The following is a 17,396-nucleotide window of genomic DNA, read 5'->3' on the forward strand; positions in this document are numbered from 1 at the left end:
GATATCACTTTAAAAAATCAGAACTGAAGATTTGGATCCTGGGCCTCAACTTAAAAATAAACAGAGTTTAACGACAGGAAATTGATTCCAGTTGTCAGATCACGTATACGCATACCTTAGCTTTGTGCAACAACCTGAAACTTTCAGGTACCATAAATAATATTATTGCTAAACATATGCCATTCTAATCTGCAAGCGACCAGAATATAGAATACGAATTTTTGTGCTTTGGAAGCGCTGGCCTACCTGTATCAAAATATCAGATTGTGTTTCTGCAACATTTCGTGCACAGTACGCCATTTTATCTAAAACAGTCACAACGAGGGCTTTACATGCAGTCTGGGGTATTTTCCCCTTTTATATTTTTGCCACTTTATATCGAACCTGTTATACTCCCAGAAGTGCACAGTAGCTTGTACTTAATAAAAATGTACAATTCACCGCTGGTATAAACAGATGTGTGCCGTGTTTGCCTTTGTAAGCATTTGTTTAAAAAATAAGTTCACAATACGATAAAAACACAGAAAGCACAAACTTTATAATACAACGATACAAAATCAATACCAAATCATTATGCCAATTAAGTAACTATCCTTTGAAAACAGAGAACACCTTTATATCTACAAAAAACTTGACATTTGTATGTATTTTTGAATTACAAAACAGACAGTGTAGTCCCTTAATTCAAAGATCAGATCTTGGCAAAAAAAAGACAATCAGACGTGGGCTGAATTCGGAACAGGAGCCTTTGCTTAGTCGATTATTGAGCTTTTGATCAATGTCTGAATAAAACAGAGTCGCTTTTTTAACTCTTTGATTAAATTACATGAAAAGCACCTTCCTTCGAGCCGGAATCAAACCAGCGACCTAAGGATTCCCTGTTGACTCCACTACACTCCTCCACTCTACCAACTGAGCTATCGAAGAGATGCTGTGGCAGTGCTCTCTGGCACATACAGCTCCAGTGAAGTAAAATGTGAAATGGGTGATTTAAATCCCACTTCGACATCAAGTTTCCAACTCGTTTCCTTAGTCTCATTTACCTTGAATTTAAGCCACGAACCAGGATTCTACTGTATAAACTTCCAGGGATATTACAAAATGTTTGATGGGGCATCAATCATTCCAGGCGGAAATTGATTCCTTTTTTTTCTCGAGGGATCATATTAAACATTTCATTAGTATCGAGAGGAGGATCACCAGTAGACACAAAACAAACAGTTTCTTTCTGTCTTTATTAGAAAGTAGCGTTTGTGCTACATTAATAATATTTTCGTGGAAATAAAGAAGTTGTAAATTTTAAAAATTTATATTTGAATCGAAATGTGGTTTTGAGTTAAATATTAGCGTGTTCATGTAATTAGTTTGTGTTTGTCATTACTATATATATTGCCATGTTACTAGAATTTGTAACTGAAGTTTACTAGTTGTGTTTTTTATGATGATTAGACATTTGAATACAATATTGTATATAATATATAATTTGAACTACATATTGTTCAGGTGTGAATAATTGTATATTTTAAGAATACATTTCTAAAACAAATCATTGGCTTTATTTACTAGTTTCTACACCTATAAAAATCTTTCTTTGATGTATAATAGACATCAAAGAAAGATGTCTATTATACATCAAAGATGAGCAGTGTGTGTCGTGTTCACAGCTGATAACTAGAAGATGTCTGGAAGAGGCAAAGGCGGAAAGGGACTCGGGAAAGGAGGTGCTAAGCGTCACCGTAAGGTTCTCCGCGACAACATCCAGGGAATCACCAAGCCCGCAATCCGCCGCCTGGCTCGCCGTGGGGGAGTGAAGCGGATCTCCGGGCTGATCTACGAGGAGACCCGCGGGGTGCTGAAGGTGTTCCTGGAGAACGTCACCTACACCGAGCACGCCAAGCACGCCAAGAGGAAGACCGTCACTGCCATGGACGTGGTGTACGCGCTGAAGCGCCAGGGCCGCACCCTGTACGGCTTCGGGGGCTAAACAGGAGCGGAGCTTCACTACCGGACCCCGACCAAATAAATGGGGTTCCTGACTTCAGAAAGCCTTCCAGACAAATACTAAAAGAGCAAAAATTCAATTTGGTAAATGAAATGAAAACACATACCCTACCAAACCTTGAGTACAGGCCATTCAGGATGATAATACAAAACCATTTATAATTCAACAAATAAAACCTGTCAACTGGTAATCACCACTTATCATAAAAAAATAAGTAGCAATACACAGTAGGGGACTCTTGGGTGCAAGTTAAATCCATGCAAGAAGGGGTTTAGTGTTATATTTCCAAATCAGATATGCAAATGAGAGATCTGGCCCAGCCAATCTCAAAGCTCCCATGGTATGGAATGGAGCTGCTCCCCTCTTCTAGTTATTCACACTGGAGTTAGGTTACATATTAGCACATTTCATCTTACAGTTGCTCCAGAAACAAAAACGTAAACAAATGATCTGGAATGTGACCACACCTATGAGAATGTAGTTCAACAGATAACTTGTAAACCTTGTCTTAAGATGTTTTTTGTTCTACAAAATATACTTTATTCTGCAAAAAATACATCTCAAAAGGAACATCTCACACATATTAACACTCCATGTAATAAAAAACAACGGCGGAACGGAGATTGATTGTCCGTTATCAATCTTTGCAAGTGGGGGCGGATTTGCGCAATTAAGAGAGTCCCTCCAAATCTACCACTTGCTATTGTCCTTTAATCTCTGTATAGGGCCCAAAGTCCATTCCAGCGCTCCCTCGCCGTGGGGAAACCCCATTTGGCGACGTGGTGCTTCGTCCTCCTCCTAAGGTCTGCCAGGATCCTCTCCTCCAGCTCCCTCGCCCCCCACTTTATGTTGTGCCGGATGAGAGTGTTCCTCGCCTTCCACAGTCCTTGTTTTGTGAGGGACAGTAGCAGCGCCCACAGGTCCTGTGTCCCCTTGTCCAGTCTGGTGGGTGCCAGCCCCCAGCAGAATGTACTGGTAACTGAGCACTGCATCCTTTCCCAGGAGTTGCATAATGTTGTCCATTCTGCCCCACACCACCTTGGCGAAGAGGCAGCTCCAGAACACGTGCCCCTGAGTCTCCTCGACAAAACACGTGTCCCGGGGGCAATGCGGATTCCTGGTTAGCGAGTGTCTGTAGAGGACCTCTCTGGTAGCCAGTCTCTTGTGCACAGCCATCCAGTTGAGGTCCTTCAGTTGGTTGTCAAGTTCTTTGGGCTGTGTCCTTTCCCAGACTTGTCTGGGAACCTGCAGCCTTTCGTCAGCGACCAAATGCCCCCTCACCTCTTTGTACAGGGCTCTGTGGTTGGTGCAGAGCTCTGGCTGTCTCGTGGCCTCGTACCTCCTGCTCCACTTGACAGCGTGGGTGTAGAACTTCGGTCGCCTCTCTGCCTTGGGCCCAGTGTTTGACCACTGGACCAAGTGCCTCATCGGGACGGAGAGCCACAGCCTGACAAAGTACTGGTACTTGTGGCCAATGGGCTCCTGCAGCGCCCGACAGAGGTTGCAGTAGAAGATGCAGTCGAGTTTCAGGGGGAAATGTGGGACATCTCGAACCCCTTCCTCGACTGGCTGACACATCCGGTTTCTCGTGATGTACTCGTACTTTCCCCCCCAGACGAAGCCGAAGATCATCCCTTGCAGCGCTCGTCTGAGTCTGGCCGGCAGCGGGTACACCACCGCCAGGTAAACCAAAGCCGGCAGGAGGTCTGCTTTCAACACCATCACTTTCCCTGTGTAGGACAGCGACTGCGTTTTCCACAGACCCAGCTTCGCGTTCACCTTGGCGATCCTCTTGGTCCAGTTGTTGGTCTCGTTGTCCTGGCTCTGGAAGGAAACCCCCAGTATTTTGAGGGGCTCCGTGCAGAACTCAAGACCCTCCGGCGCCGTCGTCCTGTGCTTCCAGGGCTTAAAGAACTTCAGTTTGCTCTTTGGCGGTTGAGCTTCGACCCCGAGGCTCTGAAGTATTTCTCCATGACCTGCAGGGCCCTCCTCAACCCCCTATCCAACCTCAGGAACAGCGTCGTGTCGTCGGCGTACTGGGAGATCTTCAGGGTTTCCCCCGCGCCTCCCGGTATCTCAAGGCCGTCGATGACAGGGTCCCATCTCACCGTCTCTGCTAAGGGCTCTTGAAGAGCAGGTAGATGATGCCCTCCCTCATGGTGTCTCCGAGTTTCCCCCGGCGGAAGATCTCCTGCGCCACTTCCACCAGATCTGCCGCCAGTGTGTCCCAGAAGCAGGTGTAAAGTTCCTTTGGGAGTCCGTCCGGCCCCGGCACCTTGCCATTCTCCATGGACAAGAGCGCCGCCTTCAGCTCCACGGCCGCGATCGGACCCTCCAAGTCCTCCCTCACCTCCTCCGGTACTCGTGCCTTCAGCTCCTCCAGAAAAGCATCGCCTGCCTCCACCTCCGTCTGCTTTTCTGAAAAGAGCTCCGTGTAGAAAGCGGTGGCCGCTTCTACCTTGTCGCTCTCGTCCAGCACTTCCTCTCCATCTCCTCGTCTCAGGCCGTGGATCACCCTCTTTTTCTGGGCTCCTCGGACCTGATTGAGTTTGCGGAGCCTCTCCTTCAGGTCCCGTGCCTGGGCTGAATTGAAGGCTCCTCCCCCGTTAGCCGAGCTGTACTCCTCCTCTAGTTGTCTCTGGAGTCGTGCAGCTTCCTTCCTCTCCCTGGCTGCCTTCCGTCTGCAGTACATCTGCGCCAGGGTTCGGGTCCTGTCCTTCACCGACTCCCACCATTCCACCATGGAGCTGTAGCCGTCTCTCAGATCGACCCAGCTTGCGTAGTCTTTACGGAACAGTGCCTTGAAGTCGTCTTCCTCCAGTATCTCCCGGTTCAGCTTCCAGTACCCACGACCTAATGCCGGCAGGTTGGTGTTAGCCATCACCGTCAAGCGCTCGTGGCTGGAATACCACTCCGGGGACACCGTCGCCGACTCCAGGGAGCAGGTCGTGTGCAGAAAGATGTAGTCCAGGCGGCTGCACACTCCCCGGGAGTTTTTTCATGTCGTTCTGACGTCGTTAGGGCGGCACCGTCTGAAACCGTCTACCAGGGAGAACTGCTTGAGTAGCGACTCCAGCTCTGCCGAGCTAGCATCGCTCCCCTTCTCCCGGTCGACGTTGAAGTCCCCGCCAAGCACCACCTGTCTGTTGGTGGTGCAGCAGCTGGCCAGGTCAGCAAACACTTCCTTCTGGAAGAGTGGACCCCTCCTACGCTCCAGCATGATTCTTCCTTCGTCCATTCCCTGGTGAATGTCAGCTTGTCGCTTTCATCCTTCAGGTGGACCTCCTGTAAGAAACAAACTGAGAAAGACTTTGAGGCCAGATCATGAAAGACTCCCCGTCTTTTCACCGGGTCTCTTAGCCCTCTCACGTTAGTTGTTAGAAAGGTAAGTTTCACAGTCATGATTAAACAAGTGAAAGTTGAACCTCCTCTCTTTGTGCTTACAGTGGAAAACTTGGGAGTCTACATCTGGGCACTGTTTAGCCTAGATGTAACTCCTCTCGTTCGGGTCCTGGGGGGAATATGCTGGGCTCCCTCCAGGTCTCGCTGGGGACTGAAAGGTAAACATGCTGGACAGGTCCAGCCCTACCATCAGTCCCGGCTCCAGGGCGGCTTCAAAGTAATCCTCGTCTTCCTCCTCCGCTTCGGGAAGGCTTTTTTCTTCCCTTTCTCCAGGAGTTTCGGGGACCTCCAGTTGCTCCTGGGCCTTGGGGGAGGGGGGCTCCACTTCCTGGGCTGCCTCTTCCTGTTGTTCCTGGGCCTCGGGGGAGGGGGTTCCGACTTCCTGGGCTGCCTCCTCCGGTTGTTCCTGGGCCTCGGGGGAAGAAAGTTCCGTTTCCTCTAGGACAAGGAAGTGGTTCTCCCTTAACACTCTTTTCTTTTGTCCTTCCGAAGGTGGATCCGCCCTCCATCTCTTCTCCCGCTTTCTCTTTCCCTTCTTGCTGGGAGTTACTAGGGCCCTTCCTCCGGTCAGCCATTTTGTCAGTCGTCCTGGCGGCCATCTTGTGGCACTGGTGCGGCTGGGGGTGTGGCCTCGGCAGTTTAGGTTCTCTGCGGGGGAGGTGCGGGTTCTTTGTTCTCACCTCTCTCCCTTTGTCTTGAGACCGGTTTCTGCCAGCCGGCTTCCACCACCTGCGCAAACGACCTGCGCAGGAGCTCCCAGGAGCTCTTGGACACGACGCACAGACAGAGCGCGGGGAGCCGCCGCCTGCAAACACGGCTCCAGGCAGGACTCCGCTCCGCAGGAGCCGCAGAGCAGAGGAGATGGGGGCAGCTTAGCTCCTGTGCAGAGACCTGAGCTGTTGTTGCTGAGGACGCTGTCTTTTCTTTTCACGGGGTAGGAGTGAATGTTAAGTTGCCCTTAGAAATGAAGCAGAGCACTTCAACGGCACGGGTGTGTGTGTGTGCGTGCGCCCTGGTGATTCTGGGAGACAGATCGAACCTGGGCTAAAAGAGAGGGGGCTTAGCCCTCTTCCATTTGCTAGTTCAAAGTTGTCCAACCCATTTGTATCTGCTAGGCGGCGCAGTCGTCGTGCACAAAGAACGCTTTGAAAAGCGTCAAAAGCAAGTCATTCCGAGTTGGTCGTTTCTGTTTTCCGTTCAGACGCGAAATGCTGAAATGATCTCTCGGTTCCTCGGTTGTCATTTCTGCTTCGTAAAGGAATCACAGCACGCGTCGCCTTCCAGCACGCTGGGTCGGGACATGATGCCGGGGGTCGGAGAGAAACCGGGGTTCGATTCCCTGGCGGGTAGTTGCTTTTCTTTTACCTCCTTAGAGAAAGGACTGCCTTTCACTTCTCTGTTTTCTTTCACAGCGTCGTGCACCTTTTCATTGCTCTCGCTTTCAGAGCCTCCGCACGGCACACGACTCGACATCAGGAAGCACATTGAAGTGAAAGCAGGGAGCGCTGCGACATGCACTGTGCAGATCCCACCACACTAAGAGGTGAGTGGGTCTGTTCGATACACAAAGAACGCTTTGATAAGCGTCAAAGGCAAGTCATTCCGAGCTGGTCATTTGAAAGCAGGATGCGCTGCGACATGCACTGTGCAGATCCCGCCACACAAAGAGGTGAGTGGGTCTGCTCGATCACAGCGCTAGGCGAATCCCCAATCCCCTTTTGTGCGTGGCGACAAAAGAATCCTGTTCCCGCCCGGTTTTGAACCGGGAACCTTTCACGTGTGAGGCGAATGTGAAAACCACTACACTACGGAAAGGTGGTAAGATGTGTCCAGCAGCCAAGCGTGATTCAGCTGCTTTCAGTGCCTTTATTGGAGTGCGCTGATGGACCGTGCTCTCTCTCCAGAGACCAGCACGCCTGTCATGGACAGAGCAGGAAAGGTGGCGCCACATTCTGCAGCCCTCTCCATGCAATCGATGAAATCGGGCTACTGAAGTGGAGAAAAACGCCTCTCCAGAAAGTGCAAATATCATCTTGGAGACTATAAATCCTATTGCCGAAGGTCAGCCCTGTCTACCAGAGTAACCCTCCCACCTCCTGCAGCGGTGATCAGCTCGTCTCACACGCAAGAAGTTTCGGCTGGAAACAAGCGCCCCCTCTTCTCGCACGTTTTGCACGTTCGAGTAGTTTTAATGCGGCTCCTTCGTACACGGTGCTGATCTTTTGGAAAGCAGGAGGCAAAACTGACATGTCGCCATACTGGGAATCGAACTCGGACCGCCTGGGTGAAAACCAGGAATCCTAACCGCTAGACCGGAGCACACAACCGGGCATCGTGCAAGCAAACTACATAAATATGAGAAAACACGCAAGAGAGTTGTCACTCAGTGTCAAAGGGTCGATGTATACTGGGGCTCAGTTGAAATGCAACGTCAGGACTTTCCCGAATTATGTCACACGAAGAGAGCACAGCCTTTTCCGCCCTGCCACGTGTGTATCAGTAACTCGCCGTGATCGCAGAGGGGTCAGTACTTTGCGTTGTGGCCGTCCTGATGTACCCCGGTCTCCCGCGTGACAGGTGGGGATACTCGCCACTATACTAACGAGGAAGACATCGCTCTCTGCTTAGTGTACAAAACACTTACTTGCAGCATTGTGGGTGCTGTGGTTTAAATGCTATTGGTTTGTGAACAGAATACCCCTATCCCAGTGCATTGTGCCACATTAAATTTAACACAAGAGAAAAAGAAATTCAGAACGCAAAGCTGTGTCAGTGTTCTGTGTAAAAAATCAGTTTGAACATCACGGGAGCTGTTTTTAATAAGCTGCTGAGTAAAGATTATTGAAGCATTTATAGGTTCTTTTCAGAACAAAGGACGAGTGGAGACACGATTAACAAACAAGCATTAGCTTTATTCGTTAACAACCACACAAAACCAAACACAGGATCTACACGCACATGAGGAGACTGACGGAACACGTACACTTCGTTAGGGTGGTAATTACCTAACAACACACTATACTTTTACAAGACTACACAGGGCACTCGAACTATTAGGACATTATTTACACAGGTAGGGTCAGCCGCTGGTCATCGTGCTGACCCTCAGACTCTCCCCGGCTACCACTCCCAGCATGCCCAGCGGTACTACGAGCGCCTGGGGGTGCTTCCTCCTTACCACCAGGCGAGGGCATTACACTGCCCCCACCTGAAGCGTCTGGCATCTCGCCGACGTCGAAAACCCCCCTCAGGCTGTACTCGTACTCGGCCAACTGCTGCGGAACCCTGCGTGAGCGGCCACTGCGCCGCGGTGACGGCTGGCGACCCACGGATGCCCCACTATCAGCCGGCTCCGGCCCCGGCTGCTCCTCTAGAGCTTCCCCACACGACTCCTCCTCCCGGGCCCGGTAGGGGGCCAGGCGGTCTCGGTGCAGGACCACCACTCTCCCCCGTGTTCGCAACCGGACACGGTAGCAGACCTTGCCCACCACCCCGAGTACCTCAGCGGGCCCCTCCCACGATGGCACCAGCTTAGGGCTGAGGCCTTTGCGGCGGCGCGGGTTGTACACCCAAACCGAGTCCCTGGGCTGGAAGGCAGGCCCCCTGCAGCGCAGGTCGTAGTGCCGCTTCTGCCGGACCCCCGCCTGTGTCAGGTAGGTCCGTGCAAAGCTGTGTACCCGCTGCATCCGAGGAGCCCAGGAGAAACTGGAGGCCCCCGAAACTCCCCGAGAGAGGGAAGAAAGGAGCCTCCCCGAAGCGGTGGCTGAGAGTATCCTCGAGGACGACGAGGATTATTTTGAAGCCGCCCTGGAGCCCGGACTGATGGTAGGGCTGGACCTGTCCAGCATGTTTTCTTTTCAGTCCCCAGCGAAACCTGGAGGGAGCCCAGTATATTCCCCCCAGGACCCGAACGAGAGGAGTTACATCTAGGCTAAACAGTGCCCAGATGTAGACTCCCAAGTTTCTACTGTAAGTACAGAGAGGAGGTTTACCTTTCACTAGTTTAACCATGACTGTGAAACTAACCTTCTTAACAACTAACGTGAGAGGGCTGAGAGACCCAGTGAAAAGACGGGGAGTCTTTCATGATCTGGCCTCAAAGTCTTTCTCAGTTTGTTTCTTACAGGAGGTCCACCTGAAGGATGAAAGCGACAAGCTGACATTCACCAGGGAATGGACGAAGGGAGAATCATGCTGGAGCGTAGGAGGGGTCCACTCTTCCGGAGTGGGAATCCTCCTCGGGAACCCAGAGATGACGCTGGTTTCCTCCTTCTCGGTGGTGCAGGGCCGGATCCTGGTCGCAGACATCGACTGGAGGGGGCAGAAGTTGAGAGCAATTAACGTCTATGCTCCGACGGAACCCTCTATCCGGAAGGAAGTGTTTGCTGACCTGGCCAGCTGCTGCATCACCAACAGACAGGTGGTGCTTGGCGGGGACTTCAACGTCGACTGGGAGAAGGGGAGCGACGCTAGCTCGGCAGAGCTGGAGTCGCTACTCAAGCAGTTCTCCCTGGTAGACGGTTTCAGACGGTGCCGCCCTAACGACGCCGGAACGACATGGAAAAACTCCCGGGGAGTGTGCAGCCGCCTGGACTACATCTTTCTGCACACGACCTGCTCCCTGGAGTCGGCTACGGTGTCCCCGGAGTGGTATTCCAGCCACGAGCGCTTGACGGTGGTGGCTAACACCAACCTGCCGGCATTCGGTCGTGGGTACTGGAAGCTGAACCGGGAGATACTGGAGGAAGACGACTTCAAGGCACTGTTCCGTAAAGACTACGCGAGCTGGGTCGATCTGAGAGACGGCTACAGCTCCATGGTGGAATGGTGGGAGTCGGTGAAAGACAGGACCCGAACCCTGGCGCAGACGTACTGTAGATGGAAGGCGGCCTGGGAGAGGAAGGAAGCTGCACGACTCCAGAGACAACTAGAGGAGGAGTACAGCTCGGCTAACGGGGGAGGAGCCTTCAATTCAGCCCGGGCACGGGACCTGAAGGAGAGGCTCCGCAAACTCAATCAGGTCCGAGGAGCTCAGAAAAAGAGGGTGATCCACAGCCTGAGACGGGGAGATGGAGAGGAAGTGCTGGACGAGAGCGACAAGGTAGAAGCGGCCACCGCTTTCTACACAGAGCTCTTTTCAGAAAAGCAGACGGAGGTGGAGGCAGGCGATGCTTTTCTGGAAGAGCTGAAGGCACGAGTACCGGAGGAGGTGAGGGAGGACTTGGAGGGTCCGATCGCGGCCGAGGAGCTGAAGGCGGCGCTCTTGTCCATGGAGAATGGCAAGGTGCCAGGGCCGGACGGACTCCCCAAGGAATTCTACACCTGCTTCTGGGACACCCTGGCGGCAGATCTGGTGGAAGTGGATCTTCCGCCGGGGGAAACTCGGAGACACCATGAGGGAGGGCATCATCTCCTCTTCAAGAGCCCTTAGCAGAGACGGTGAGACGGGACCCTGTCATCGACGGCCTGGAGATACCGGGAGGCGCGGGGGAAACCCTGAAGATCTCCCAGTACGCCGACGACACAACGCTGTTCCTGAGGTCGGACAGGGGGTTGAGGAGGGCCCTGCAGGTCATGGAGCAATACTCCAGAGCCTCGGGGTCGAAACTCAACCGCCGAAAGGGAAAACTGAAGTTCTTCGGGCCCTGGAAGCACAGGACGACAGCGCCGGAGGGTCTCAAGCTCTGCACGAAGCCCCTCAAAATACTGGGGGTTTCCTTCCAGAGCCAGGACAACGAGACCAATAACTGGACCAAGAGGATCGCCAAGGTGAATGCGAAGCTGGGTCTGTGGAAAACGCGGTCGCTGTCCTACACAGGGAAAGTGATGGTGTTGAAAGCAGACATCCTGCCGGCTTTGGTTTACCTGGCGGTGGTGTACCCGCTGCCGGCCAGACGAGCGCTGCAAGGGATTATCTTCGGCCTCGTCTGGGGCGGCAAGTACGAGTACATCACTCGAAAACCGGATGTGTCAGCCGGTCGAGGAAGGGGTTCGAGATGTCCCACATTTCCCCCTGAAACTCGACTGCATCTTCTACTGCAACCTCTGTCGGGCGCTGCAGGAGCCCATTGGCCACAAGTACCAGTACTTTGTCAGGCTGTGGCTCTCCGTCCCGATGAGGCACTTGGTCCAGTGGTCAAACACTGGGCCCAAGGCAGAGAGGTGACCGAAGTTCTACACCCACGCTGTCAAGTGGAGCAGGAGGTACGAGGCCACGAGACAGCCAGAGCTCTGCACCAACCACAGAGCCCTGTACAAAGAGGTGAGGGGGCATTTGGTCGCTGACGAAAGGCTGCAGGTTCCCAGACAAGTCTGGGAAAGGACACAGCCCAAAGAACTTGACAACCAACTGAAGGACCTCAACTGGATGGCTGTGCACAAGAGACTGGCTACCAGAGAGGTCCTCTACAGACACTCGCTAACCAGGAATCCGCATTGCCCCCGGGACACGTGTTTTGTCGAGGAGACTCAGGAGCACGTGTTCTGGAGCTGCCTCTTCGCCAAGGTGGTGTGGGGCAGAATGGACAACACTATGCAACTCCTGGGAACGGATGCAGTGCTCAGTTACCAGTACATTCTGCTGGGGGCTGGCACCCACCAGACTGGACAAGGGGACACAGGACCTGTGGGGGCTGCTGCTGTCCCTCACAAAACAAGGACTGTGGAAGGCGAGGAACACTCTCATCCGGCACAACATAAAGTGGGGGGCGAGGGAGCTGGAAGAGAGGATCCTGGCGGACCTCAGGAGGAGGACGAAGCACCACGTCGCCAAATGGGGTTTCCCCACGGCGAGGGAGCGCTGGAAAGGACTTTGGGATATACAGGGATTAAAGGACGATAGCGAGTGGTAGGTTTGGAGGGACTCTCTTAATTGCGCAAATCCGCCCCCACTTGCAAAGATTGATAACGGACAATCAATCTCCGTTCCGCCGTTGTTTTTTATTACATGGAGTGTTAATATGTGTGAGATGTTCCTTTTGAGATGTTTTTTTTTTTGTGGAATAAAGTATATTTTGTAGAACAAAAAAATCTTATGACAAGGTTTACAAGTTATCTGTTGAACTACATTCTAATAGGTGTGGTCACAGTCCAGGTCATTTGTTTACGTTTTTGTTTCTGGAGCAACTGTTAGATGAAATGTGCTAATATGTAACCTAACTCCAGTGTGAATAACTAGAAGAGGGGAGCAGCTCCATTCCAGACCAAGGGAGCTTTGAGATTGGCTGGGCCAGATCTCTCATTTGCATATCTGATTTGGAAATATAACACTACACCCCCTTCTTGCATGGATTTAACTTGCACCCAAGAGTCCCATACTGTGTATTGCTACTTATTTTTTTTATGATAAGTGGTGATTAGCAGTTGACAGGTTTTATTTGTTGAATTATAAATGGTTTTGTATTATCACCCTGAATGGCCTGTACTCAAGGTTTGGTAGGGTATGTGTTTTCATTTCATTTACCAAATTGAATTTTTGCTCTTTTCGTATTTGTCTAGAAGGCTTTCTGAAGTCAGGAAGCCCATTTATTTGGTGAAAAAAGATTCTGTATTAATATTAATATTTCTCATACAACATAAATAGGGTCTTTTAGGAATAAAAAGATCTTGCACTTGGAAATCTTAATAAAGCTGTGTGCTTCCATACACTCGAGCAGTTTTGATTCCTAATATTTGACCTTAGGTGTGGGAACGGGTCTTTTTTGCCATTTGATTTCCAATTGATCAGCACAGTATAGAAAATAGACCCATAAAGCAACCTCAGCAGTGACAAATGTGCAAAAAGTGATCACTTGTTTTCGCCCGCTTTCAAACTGAAACCCTTTGGTGTGTTAAGAGACAAACAGACAAACGTGGCAAAGCAACCTGATAAGACCAGGTCCTAGAAGTCACTACTCAGTCAGTTACTACTGCCGAAATGCAAGCCCTTCCTCCAGCCTGAAGAAGTTGATCCTACATTACTCATGAAGAAGATGTATCTACCAAACCTCAGAGAGCTGAGCTGGATCACTCCAGTGGAGGGGGAGAGACAGAGAGGCACCAGGCTGCAGGCTGTGGACTTCTGAGTGAGCTGAAAAGGGACAGGTAGAAACATGTTGAATATTTAGTTTTACAACAATACCTTGAGTTTGGACTGCGATCAGCTTCATTTTGTATTTCAGCTGTGAAAATGCAATTTCAAAAATGCACGCCCCAGTCATGTTAGGTTCAAGTTACAGTTGCATCACAACTCAATACATTTGCAATTCACTTCAAATGTTGTTTTTGTTTGATCCAGTCTGTCCTCACCTAAAGGAGATATCGACTCAGTCTTTGGAATTTGTATATATATATATTTCAGTGATCCCTCAGCCATTCCTTCTGTTTTGTAATTCAATTTCTCTTTTAAAATTCCTTCCCCACTTCTAGGACCTGCAGTTGCTGAACTCCACAATGGCTTCTATTGGAAAGTCTGTGACTGAGACCAAGTAAGTGTTCACTTTTTTATGAAACCATTATTTATTTTGGAGCAATGAGCAATTCTTATATAAATACAATAAAATCATTATGCTCAAACTATGAGAGAGAAAATTAAGGATAATTTAAGAAATCAGGCTTAGCTTGTTTCTATACACAGATGGTATTATTTATTTTCAAAAGAAACCCACGAGGATTCCCCTGGTGTGCAAGATGTGCCTGAATACTTTTGATCAGCTTCCTGCTCACTTGAAGAGGGCGTGTATGAAGCACGCCACGGCAGAAGAGATCAGGATGGCCTCTCAACAGGCGAGGAAGGACATGATAAATCACCTGAAGAACATCGTGGATTACAACAGAATAGAGATTGTGTCTGGCGAGGCAAACAGGGCAGTGGTTGTAAGACTGCTGGAGTCCTTGGCATTAGGGACTAAATATACTAAACGTATGATGCTAAAATGTTATTTTCACATATATTAATGTAATAAATGATTGCTTATGCTTTATGCACTACTTCACTGCTTCACTGCTCTATGCTGTCTGGAAATAAATCCTCAGACTGCTTACTGCCCTGGGCATGTACCAATAAATCCGAATGCACATCTGAATCCCAAACAGAATCTCTAGTAAAATATGATCATTTGTGAAACAGGCAAATGACTGTCTCAGGGGCCCATTCCTCATTCTCAAGACACATGTATGTAGTACGTACACCATGCATTGAGCAATAGGGACTGAAGACACCACAGGTAAGGTTAGAAGTCATTCTGAGGTGCCACATGTGAGGGATACAGCTAGGCATCTGAAATGCAGGGTTTGAGAGCCCTTTCAGGAGCACTGCATCCTTTGAGACAGACCCGTGCGTGTTAAACAAATGATCATTTCTTTCAGCATTAGGGACTAAATATACTAAACGTATGATGCTAAAATGTTATTTTCACATATATTAATGTAATAAATCATTGCTTATCCTTTAACAACAAATCTAATTAAAATAAAAGCTTAAGTTTTGTATTTATCTTGTACCATAGAACATGATTTTCTTTGTATTTCATGCCCACAAAGTGTCCAAATGTTCTATGATCATTTCTTTCAGCATTAGGGACTAAATATACTAAACATATGATGCTAAAATCCTGAAAAAAGGATGTGCTCCATCTCGTCAGTAGATTGGATTCCAAAACTGATTTGGGTCAATATACATTACCTTTGAAGATAAGGTACAGTCTACTGTAGGGAACCATCAACATAGAAAGCATTGGCCTTCCCTGGGGGGCAGGTAGGTGCAAAAGATAAACCTTTTTCCTATCTTTATCCTAAGATAAGTGGCCAAGCTCATCATGTTGCCATAGTAGACAAAGTTCTATAAAATGTTAAATAACTTTTAAAAAAAGCATTTTGGTCTTTCAGTACTGTACAAGGTTAATTAAACTGTCCCTGGTAATGCAAAGTAATTAGAAGCATCCCAGAAACTTTATCTCTAGAAACATTAGCTGTTTTATATCATGTAATTTAGTGTGATGTTGTCAGAATTCAAGGACATTATCACACACAGAAATTGGTTCAGTTAAATCTAAAAAACACAGCTAAACATGGGTTTAAATGTAAAATAGAAGTCTTACCTCTTGTCAAAAGATTTAATTCAAGAAGTGAACCTCAGATCCTTTTTTAAAAAAAGTAAGTTCAAATGAAAATGATTGTTAAAAACTGGGCTTTCAATAAATGACAAATTTAATCTAATACTGCTCTGATCATGGTAGCAGGAAGGTGTGAAAATTACTCTGTACCTAGGAGTATTTTGATCCCGAGTTCTGAATCCCAAACAGAATCTCTAGTAAAATAGGAGGCACTGGACTATAAATACCCATCCATGTTATAACACACTCACCAAGGGTTTTTTAGTTTAACTCTGAGCTTTGAGAGATTTAATACCTATGGTACCCATATTCATCCTTTATTTAAGGGAAGTACACATCCTAGACACACAGGAAACCCTCTTGCCCCAAGGGAAGACCGGTACTTTGGATGGTAATGATTGAACCTGGCTTACAACAGACATCTTTTGAAATGGTAATTCTTTCAGGTGGCTTGGCAAACTTCCTGCCCCAGCTAAGACAGGTACTTTGGATGTTAATGCTTGAGACTAGACATCTTTGGAAATGGTAATTCTTTCCGAGGGCTTGGGAAACTCTATTTCTTTGAATGCACCTGCACTGTTGAATATACTTTAAACCCATGCTTAGCCATGTTTTTAAAATTAAATTATAACGATTTCTGTGTTTGATAATGGTAGCAAAGGCTTACTGGATACGAGTGTCAAGTGTCGACACGAGTGTGAGCAGCGTCGATTCGAGTGTGAACAGTGTCAACACGAGTCCTGTTGTTCAGTACAGTGTCAATACGAGTGTGAACAGTGAGTCCTGTTGGTCAGTACAGTGTCAATACGAGTGTGAACAGTGTCGACACGAGTGTGAACAGTGAGTCCCGTTGATCAAAAAAGTATCAATATAAGTGTGAACAGTGAGTCCTGTTGTTCAGTATAGTGTCAATACGAGTGTGAACAATGAGTCCTGTTGGTCAGTACAGTGTCAATACGAGTGTGATAAGTGTCGACATGAGTGTGAACACTGAGTCCTGTTGATCAAAAAAGTATTAATAGAAGTGTGAACGGTGAGTCCTGTTGTTCAGTATAGTGTCAATACGAGTGTGAACAGCGAGTCCTGTTGTTCAGTACAGTGTCAATATGAGTGTGAACAGTGAGTCCTGTTGTTCAGTACAGTGTCAATACGAGTGTGAACAGTGAGTCCGGTTCTGTACAGTGTCAATACGAGTGTGAACAGTGAGTCCGGTTCTGTACAGTGTTAACTCATTGAATTCCCTCTTGCTCTGCACAGTGTTACAGGTGAGAACACGTGTTTTATTCTTTGCAGAATTAACACAGACAGATACTGCTGTTGAATACTCCACAGTCAACAAACCCCGAGCCGCACAAAGTGAGGATCTTTTACTTCTATCTATTAAACTAGCAGAAATAAAACATCATGATAACTTCTTGCTGCTCTGTCCAGTTTAAACACAAGTGTGAACATTTGTAATAATAGTGAGTCCTGCTGTTGTGTACAGCGTGAATACAAGCGTGAACAGTGAGTCCTGTCGTCTGAACAGTGTCAATACGTGTGTGAACAGTGAGTCCTGTTGTTCAGTACAGTGTCAATACGCGTGTGAACAGTGAGTCCTGTTGTCTGTACAGTGTCAATACAAATGTGTGAACAGTGAGCACTGTTGTTTAGTATGGTGTTAATGTAAGTCTTATCCTGTAAAGTATAAGTAAACATAAGTATTGACCTGTATCCTGTTCTCTACAGACATCACACTACCCAACAGTGATGTGGAGTACGCCACCGTCAACAAACCGAGAGCAGCACAAAGTGAGGACTTTTTTAACTCTTTACCACAGTATAGAACCCACAGGAGTAATGAGAAGGACACTAAAAACAACAACACTGATAGTGAACAAGAGATTTTGAACAATACACAT

The 17,396-nt window shown here is 48.4% G+C and overlaps 1 protein-coding gene and 3 non-coding genes across 4 annotated transcripts; 2 read left to right on the plus strand and 2 right to left on the minus strand.

The window, feature by feature from the left end:
- Positions 1 to 838: 838 nt before the first annotated feature.
- On the minus strand, positions 839 to 927 carry trnay-gua (transfer RNA tyrosine (anticodon GUA)). Its single transcript is given in 2 exon segments — positions 839 to 875; positions 891 to 927. It is a non-coding gene; the product is annotated as a tRNA-Tyr (tRNA).
- Positions 928 to 1,678: 751 nt separating this feature from the next.
- LOC138242429 (histone H4-like) lies at positions 1,679 to 1,984 on the plus strand. The gene has a single exon (XM_069197910.1). The coding sequence runs from the start codon at positions 1,679 to 1,681 to the stop codon at positions 1,982 to 1,984; it is 306 nt and encodes a 101-aa protein (XP_069054011.1).
- Positions 1,985 to 2,023: 39 nt separating this feature from the next.
- On the minus strand, positions 2,024 to 2,079 carry LOC138243899 (U7 small nuclear RNA). The gene has a single exon (XR_011192517.1). It is a non-coding gene; the product is annotated as a U7 small nuclear RNA (small nuclear RNA).
- Positions 2,080 to 12,872: 10,793 nt separating this feature from the next.
- Positions 12,873 to 12,928, plus strand: LOC138243839 (U7 small nuclear RNA). Its single transcript, XR_011192457.1, has one exon. It is a non-coding gene; the product is annotated as a U7 small nuclear RNA (small nuclear RNA).
- The last annotated feature ends 4,468 nt before the right edge of the window (positions 12,929 to 17,396 follow it).

This window comes from Lepisosteus oculatus, chromosome 14 (assembly GCF_040954835.1).
Source record: "Lepisosteus oculatus isolate fLepOcu1 chromosome 14, fLepOcu1.hap2, whole genome shotgun sequence".
Classification (NCBI taxonomy): Eukaryota; Metazoa; Chordata; class Actinopteri; order Semionotiformes; family Lepisosteidae; genus Lepisosteus; species Lepisosteus oculatus.